General features: G+C 37.9%; 1 protein-coding gene across 1 annotated transcript in view; it reads left to right on the top strand.

Annotated features, from left to right (window-relative positions):
• RALGAPA2 (Ral GTPase activating protein, alpha subunit 2 (catalytic)) overlaps window positions 1–8,869 on the top strand; it is a 757,941-nt gene that overhangs the window by 182,637 nt on the left and 566,435 nt on the right. Inside the window, exons 5-8 of the mRNA XM_006895663.1 lie at window positions 1,305–1,348; window positions 5,956–6,133; window positions 7,322–7,437; window positions 7,944–7,962. Coding sequence (XP_006895725.1) covers window positions 1,305–1,348; window positions 5,956–6,133; window positions 7,322–7,437; window positions 7,944–7,962 — 357 coding nt within the window. The remainder of the gene's footprint in view (window positions 1–1,304; window positions 1,349–5,955; window positions 6,134–7,321; window positions 7,438–7,943; window positions 7,963–8,869) is intronic.

The following is an 8,869-nucleotide window of genomic DNA, read 5'->3' as shown; positions in this document are numbered from 1 at the left end:
TAAATGTTTATGAAAATTAATAAAATATAGAAAAAAAAGAATTTTTAAAATACTTGAGCACCACAACAAGATAAAGGCAAATAATCCAGTTGAAAAATGGCACAGGATATGAACAGACACCTCACCAAAGAAGACATGCAGATGGCGAACAAACACATGAAGAAATGTTCAAAATCCCTAGCTCCAAGGGAGAAGCAAATCAGAACAACTATGAGATATCATCTCACCCATTAAGAGTAGCAACATTTAACAGAATAGCAAACAACAAATATTGGCAAGGTTGTGGAGAAATTGGAACCCTTTATTCACTGTTAGTGGGAGTGCAAAATGGTGCAACCACTATGGAAGGCTCTATGGCGCTTTCTGAAAAAGCTGCAAACAGAAATTTGACCCAGCAATTCCACTACTGGGAATATACCTAAAGAAACCAGAACCGCCACCCAAGCAGATATATGCTCACCTATGTTTATTTTACATTTTTATATTCACACAATGGAGTACTACACTGCATTAAAAAACAAGGAACTCATGCATTATTCAAAATGGGTGACCCTGGAAGACATAATACTGAGTGAAATTCTCAGAAACAAAAGGATAAATACTGCATAGTGCCACTGTTACTAAAGAGGACTGACATAGGGGTTAGAGGGAGACTGGGAAAGATGGGATAAATTATGTATACTTCATTGAAACAAATGAGGGAGAAAACTGTTTAAAAGGGATATATGTTTAGATATTATTGTCATGACAGGATTCCAGACTGAAGGCAGCATAGTGGAGTGGACTTGGGGGGGAGGGATTGTATAACAATGAAACAAATTTTTTTTTTACTTTTCAAAGAGAAAAAGGAATTGGGAGGGGCAGAGAGAAAAGTGCAACAATGAATGAATGGAAATCCAAAGCCTCTGTAAAGTTTTCTTTAAACTTAATTAAAAAATGGTCTTTTGAACAGGTTTTTAAAAACATTCCTTTTATGCATGGAAGAAATACTTGCACATAATGTAGTAGTGACATACTGGTTATCATAGTATCATTTTGATTCTTAAATGTTTTGAACAGATACATAATTAAAAGTACTTTAATTTGAAAATTCCCTCTTTTTTTTGCTACTGAAGTTTTTAAACTTTAACTTTTTTACAAAATTCATCTTTAGTTATAAATACATTTTCTTTTTTTTAATTTTTTATTTTTCTTTTTTTTGTTTTCTTTTTTGTTACATTTTCTTTCTAATACTATTTTCTTTAAAAATAGAACTAAAGGCAAATTCGTGCACTTTTATTTAATTCATTTTCTTAAACTTTTAGGCTCAACTTTAAAGAAGCTTCTACACACTGGAAATACTATTAAGGTATTTATTTTAGATGAATCTTTAATGGCTTTTTCCATTCTTTACTAATACCATGAAGTGGCAACATTATACAATTAAAAAAAATCAACACCAAAAAATAAACTGTAAACCTCTTAATGGATTTTTAATTTTAATTGAGAAATTATATGATAAATATTCTTTAAGTTTATATTCTTTAATCATAACTAGTTATGATAGAAATTTTCAAAACAGCTTGGGATTCATAATTTGGATACCAAGTTCTAATTATGGTTTTTTGTTCTACAGATAGGAAACCTGGACAATTTACTGTTTGGTCCACTTTTATTACCTGAAACAGGACAGTGTTGGACAAGTTTTTCTCTTGGCTTTAGCAACAACATGCCTGACTCTATTTAACTCCAGTAATGTGGTTAAAATTTAGTTACCTTTGAATTATTTTTTATAATTTTAAGGACAAAATTACCCTTAAATATATTTATATGCAGAAGGGCTTTGTGTTTTTTTTTTTTTAATGATTTAGGTAGATGACACAAAAATATAATTGACAGTCTGAGAAAAATATTTTATAGAAAATAATTAATTTTCTATAGAAGACATTCTTTGTATAAAAGAATAGAAATTCTAAATAATTACTTTCTATAGAAAATAACTGCACTGTTACCCCAAAGGCAGGCAGTTCAAATCTACCAGCTGGCGTGTAAGAAAAATTGACCAGTGTCTTTCCATGTGGTTTATTGTCTCTGAAGACCTGCTGGAAGGCCAGCTATTAGTTGGTTCAAACTCGATGGCACTTAACAACATTCAGATTGTATATGTCTTTAATAGACTAAATGTTTTTTGTTTATTCCAGTTTAAAAAATCACAGCTGCTTAAAATTGGAAATATTACCAATCACTTATATACTGAAAAAGAGGAATGATTACTGTCCTCCTCTTTTGTGTGTGCTCTTTTACAAGATTAGCTGAAATCTAGCACATTGTTATCTTGTATCTATTTATTTAAATTTAGTTGTCTTAAATACTGTTAATATAAAACACAACTTACAGAATTTTGTATTTTCTGCTTGTTAAGCTTACTGTAATTTGACTTTACATGGAGCAGTATTGTTTTCTCTTGGTGGTTGGACAATATTGTGCCTTCTGCAATGTTATGCCCTGTTATACCTGCTTAGGAGAGGAGGGAAAGTGTGCTTGGGCCTGGTGCTTAGTTCTCACCCTGCCTGAAACATGCACTGGGAAATATCCTCGTTCTCAGGGACATACACTCTCCAGATCAGCTGGCAGACATACCAGCCCCTCCTTTTGACTCTTGCTTTCCTTTGGAGTCTCTTGTTTGGCTTGCATCAGCTCACCCTTGCTCAGGTAGAGCTCGCACAGCTGTGCTTTAATGGGCATGCTGGCTCAGAATCGGGTGGTCATTTATATGGCCTGTGTTTGATGTTTCATCTGCATTTGACATTTTCCTATTTTTGTTAATTTAATTTCTTTTATTGACATCATCTCAGATATTTGAGGCTAAAGAACTGGAGGTGGCAATGTTTTAGAATTCTGGACATAGTAGGAAATTGTAAGTTAGTTTTTGTTGTTGGTATGTGCCATCGAGTGGCCTACAACTCATAGTGACCCTATATGCAACATCCCTAAACCCTGTTTTATCCTGTGCCAATCTTATTGTCTCTGTCACACCTATCCCCATTACCCCAGTGACTGAATCAATCCATCTTATCGAGGGTCTTCCTCTCCTGCCCTGTCCCTCCACCCTCTCAAGCATGACGTCCCTTTCCAAGGACTGATCCTACCTTGCAGCATGTCCAGAGTATGTCAGATGGAGCTTCAGAATCCTTGCCTCCAAGGAGCATCCTGGTCTCACCCTCTTTAGGACGAACTTGCTTGTTCTCCTAGCAGTCCATGGTGTAGTCAATACTCTTCTCTAGCACCACAGCTCAAAGGCATCAACACTTCTTCTATCATCCCTAATCATTGTCTAGCTCTCTGATGTAATTTCAAAGACCATAGCCTGTATCAGATGCACCTTAGTCTCCAGACTGACATTGTTGATCTTCTGTACTTTGGAGAGGTCTCTGACAGCAGAGTTTCCCAATGCAATTAGTTTTTTTATTTCCTGGCTGCTGATACCAAGAGTTTTGAAGCAAACTGAAGCTGTCAACAATCTTAAACTCTTCACCATCTATTGTTGTTGTTGTTATGTATCGTTGAGTTGCTTGCGACTCATAGCGACCCTATGTACAACAGCCCTAAACTCTGCTCTGTCCTGTGCCAGTTGCACTGTCTCTGACACACCCATCCCAATTCCCCCAGTCACTGAATCAATCCATGTCATAGAAGGCCTTGCCCTCCTGCACCTGCCCTCCACCATCCCAAGCATGATGGCCCTCTTCAAGGACCAGCCCCTCCTTACAACATGTCCAAAGCATGTTCGACGGAGCCTCAGAATCCTTGCCTCCAGGGAGCCACCCAGTTTAACCCTTTCCAGGATGATCTGTTTGTTTTCCTAGCAGTCTATGGTCCCCTTAAACTCTTCTCCAGCACCACAGCTCAAAGGCATCAATTCTCCTTCTATCCTCCTTAGTCATTGGCCAACTTTCTGATGCATAACAAGTGATAGCAAAGACCATGGCCTGTATCAGATGTACCTAAGTCTCCAGAGAGACACCATTGTTCTTCAGTATTTTGGAGAGGTCCCTAATAGCAGACTTTGCCATGGCATTACATCTTTTAATTTCCTGGCTACTGGTGCCAAACGTGTTGACTGTGGAACTAAGCAAAGTAAAGCTGTGAACAATCTCAATTTTTCACCATCCATCCTGTTGCTGCCAATTGGTCCAGTGGTGAGAATCTTTGTCTTCTTGACATTGAGCCTCAATCCATATTGGAGGCTGCAGTCCTTGGTGCTCCGCAGCAAGCACTTCAGGTCCTCCTCAGTTTCAGGAAGCAGGGTTGTGCCATCTGCATAACGCAGATTGTTGATAGATCTTCCACCAATCTTGACCCCACATTTCTTCTCATAGAGCTCAGCCTCCCGGATAATCTGTTCTGCATACAGGTTGAAAAGGTATGGAGACAGAATACTTCCCTGGCGTAGGCCCTTCTCAGTTTTGAACCATGCAGTGTTTCCTTGCTCTGTCTGATGACTGCCTCTTAGTCCAAGTATAGGTTTCTCATTAGCATGATCAAGTGTTCTGGGATTCCCATTCTTCTCAGAGTCAGACATAGTTTGTTATGCTCCATACAGTCAAATTGCCTTTGCATAGTCAATGAAACACAGATATACATTCCTCTGGTATTCCTTGCTTTCAGCTAAGATCCATCTAACATTAGCTACAGTATTCCTAGTACCACAACCCCTTCTAAAACCCAGCCTGGACGTATAGCAGTTCTCTGCCGAGCACATCACCATCTATAGAAGAGAAAAAAAATGTGTTTTCTTAATGTTAGTGTTTCTATCCATTGCTGCTGACTATTCAGAGTATGGTGAAAGTACTGGAAAGACTAGCTGCAGAACATATGCCAAGGAGAGCGGAGAGCTGGTCCAATATCATTGACCAGGGAGGTCTTCAAAGCCTTTCCTTATTTAACTCCAGATGTTGTGATTTTGGAGATAATGCATGTACATACCATAATGACATCAGAAAAATTCTATTCGTAGTGAAAATTTGAAAGATTATCTTTGTCATACTTTTCATAGATCACGGAGCTTCAGTGGTAAGTACTGCTCTCTTATGGAATGCATATTTTTTGTTTTTAAATTAATTTATTAATTTTTCATTTCAATGAACATCTACAGAGATTTTGGAATTCCATTCATTCATTGTTTCACCCTTCTCCCCCCCCTTTGCTCCTCTCCTTGAAAAACAAACGAAAACCTCCCTCATTGGTACACAATCACCCCCGCACATCCCCAAACCCCACCCCAACCCCAAATATAATCCACTCTGCAACCCTCATTCCGTACTCTTACAATAAACATAATGCTCTAAAATATAATACTTTTAAATTATTCTCTCCCCCATAGACTTCAATGCCGTAAACATATTTCATCCAGTTTTTCTCAGTCTTACCCCCACCCCGATGTCAGCCTCATTCTACAACAGTGGCCCCATATAGCATTTGTCCCTTTGTGACTGAGATACCTCACTCAGCATAATGTCCTGTAGGGTCACCCATTTTGAATAATATTGCATGAGTTCCTTGTTTTTCAGTGGAATGAATATTGTTAATAAGCAGTGTTTACATAGTATTTATTATGACTAGGAACTGCCCTAAATGTTTTCTATAAGTTAATTAATTTGATCCTGATTGCAGTATAATATGATAAATCCCTGTTTTACAGATAGGAAACTTAAACAGAGAGAAGTGTAAATGTTGCTGTCATGTCAGAGCTGGAAAGTGGCAGAGCCTGTTATTTAAACTAAAGTTAGTTTGACATCAGAACCCAAGCTATTAGCCCTGATACTGTACTGCAACATCTTTGCTCACTATTCTTAAGTATTTGGTGCAGTACTTTAAAGTCATCTTTATCTACTAGTTTTTCTTTTCAGGATTGATGCCTTATTGCAGTGAATTTGTGAAAATAACACGTTTTTTTGTTTTACATTTTATTTTTAGATAAGATGTGAAGGAATCAGGTTATTTCTTTTATGGCTTCAAGCACTTCAGACAAACTGTGCAGAAGAGCAGGTGCTGATTTTTGCTTGTCTTGTGCCTGGTTTCCCAGCTGTCATATCATCTAGAGGGCCCTGCACGCTGGAGACACTCCTCAATCCCAGCCCTGCTACACCTGACAGTGAGTAATGTGGTCATTGTTGTTATGTACTGTCGAGTTGACTACAGAGTTCATAGTGACACTATGAAGAACAGCTCAAATCCTTGCCTTATCCTGAGCTAACTTCACCATCTTTGACACACCTGACCATATTAACATAGTCAGTTTGTTAATCCATCTCATCTAGGATCTTCCTCTCTTGGGCTGGTCCTCTACCCTTCCAAGCATGATGTCCTTCTCCAAAAACTTGTTCTTCCTGACAACATGCCCAAAGTAATCTGAAGTTTTAGAATTTTTCATGTCATTGTTCCCTTGAGGAAACCTTTAATTTGCCATTTTCCTAAATGGATTCATGGATGGAATCAGAAGAGGAATTATTTCCTATTCACAGTAGAATCTTAAAATATTAGAATTGAGTCAGACCTTATTGTATTTTAATGAAGATAGGGAACATTTACTGAAATAGTAGAAGCAGGAATGGAAAAGAAGGTAATAGCAAGAAGTGTGAACAGATAGTGTCTAGAGTATTTTTGTAGCTGTTAATGAGATTTAAATTTCTGTCCAAGACTCTTGTTTATTATTCTCATCACTGATGTTTCATAAGTGGACGTTCATCTGCTTGCCTCTGAGCTTCCCTTGCCAGCTGTATATTTTTATGCAGCATTTGTAGAAGGACAGTGGTTACCTCATGGGACTATTATTGGCAGCTGTTTGAGTCCTGTTTTTCAAGGAATTTGCCTCTTAGAGTTTATTATTGCATATCATTGTATTGTTCATTGACTACTGTTTTATCTTAGACTGACCAAAGCATAATTTAAAAAGGGGAAGAGATAGTGGGCAAGTTGGCATCACTTATTCCCAAGTATCCTACTAGTATGTGGCTCACAGTGAGGGTTTTGAAGAGTGGAGAGATGAAACAAGCTCAGGTTTCACACTCATTGCCATTGAGTCAGAACCAACTCGTATCTGACCCTCCAGTGGGACTTTAGAAGCAGAAAATCGCATGGGAGGTTTCCCATCTATTTTCTGCAGAGCAACTGGTAGATTCAAATTGCCAGCCTTTGGGGTGACAGTCTAGCAACTTACCCACAAGGCCACCAGAGCTTTCTGGATGGATGGATGAATGGATGGATGGTTGAATTATATGTGTTTTTAAAACTATATGAAATTTAACTTTTAAAAATGCTCTCATTATTTTCTACCCTACAGCAAAGATATATCCAGAAGAAATCACTCCACTCCTGCCCACTGTGTCAGGGGATAAGATTACAGAGGACCAAACATGCTTTTTCCTTCAGATACTGTTGAAATATATGGTTATTCATGTAAGAAAATAATTGTAAATAACTTCATAATTGCTTTAGTATCAGTAGGAAAGAGAAACTGTACCCTTCCTGTTCTCTTGTTGCTTGTGCTTTTTCAGTTGATGTGATTTTTTATATGATATTTTCTAAAGTATAGAGCCAGAGGAGTCCTATTTTGTAAGTGTGTATTTGTGTAAATTCCTTTTCTTCTTTATCCTTTATCTAACCCTGACCTCTGTGCTAGTAGATGGGCTAAGGGAGGAACCAGCTCAGAGGTTTATGTCACGTAATCATTTTTCTCCTTATATTTACCTACTGAATATAGAATTAAAAGAATTCCTTTATGATTTAAAATTCTTGCTTTTTATTGAACATCAGTTTGGTTAGAATAAAATCTACTGATTAATTTCTTTCATCTAAGACATTGTTGTCCGTCAGTTCAACCTGGTTGTAATTATCTCACTTCCTGCCTTCACCACTGAGTTTGTTGAAATCTTAATCTCTGAGAAATTCGGTTTCTCACTTAGTTTTCCTTTGACACCCACTGTAACTTACCATATTTCCTGTCACTGTGAGATAGCAGGTTCCAAGTTCATGCATGGATTCTAGGGGCAGAGTCCAAGGGATGGACACTCCTCAGTTTCTGTCCTATTCTGTTTCTTGTTGTCTATCCCTCATGACCCCACCTCTGTGGTGTTTTATCTTCTTCCCTTTCTTTCACTTCTTCCAAGTTTTCATTAGGCCCCTCTTTATCTCTCTGGTGTCCCTCAGGATTTAGTTCCTTGGCTACACTTTATGACTACTCTCATTCTTGAGAGCCTGTTGCTTCTCATCTCCTGTTTTCTTTAACCAACACAAAAAACATGAGAACTCTCATACCCTAAGAACTCAGCCTGAATATTTTGTTATCTTTTATTTGAAGCTTTTATCTTTCTGGTTCTTAATGATCTTGTACCTCAAACTCCATCTGTTAAAAAAATGACTCGGAATTCCATTTGTCCAGAAAGTCAACAGAGAGTATTTAGCACTTGAATATGCTGGACTGCTTGGGTTCTCATTCTAGATGTGTCACTAATGTGCTGTGGACAAGCCTTGTAATTTCCAAGATTCTAATGGTAATGTTGTGGAACTAAGGTTTATTTTGATGTGGTTTTTTTTTGGGGGGGGGGTGTTTTTTTTTTTCGGTGCAGACTGCCCTTGCTTTATCTTTCCCTTGCCCCAATTTATATTTAGAATCTTATATGCATGTCCACTCCTCTCTCCCCTTCTTCCCTTTTCCCACTCTTTATTAACTAGGATGGTCATTAAATCAGAGCTTCTCCCTGGGCACACCTCAGTAATACTGTGACAGGTTGCAGAGATAGACATTTTTTGCCCTGGTCAGCCAGAGTACCTTCTCTCTTTGCCTGAGGAGCTGCACAACAATGACCGTTTTCTTTTTTTTTTCCATTCA

The sequence above is a fragment of the Elephantulus edwardii genome, unplaced genomic scaffold (genome assembly GCF_000299155.1).
Source record: "Elephantulus edwardii isolate Elephantulus edwardi_28Jun2011 unplaced genomic scaffold, EleEdw1.0 scaffold00172, whole genome shotgun sequence".
NCBI classification, from domain to species: Eukaryota; Metazoa; Chordata; class Mammalia; order Macroscelidea; family Macroscelididae; genus Elephantulus; species Elephantulus edwardii.
Note: the sequence above shows the minus strand (reverse complement) of the source record. Positions and strands in the feature narration are given on the sequence as shown.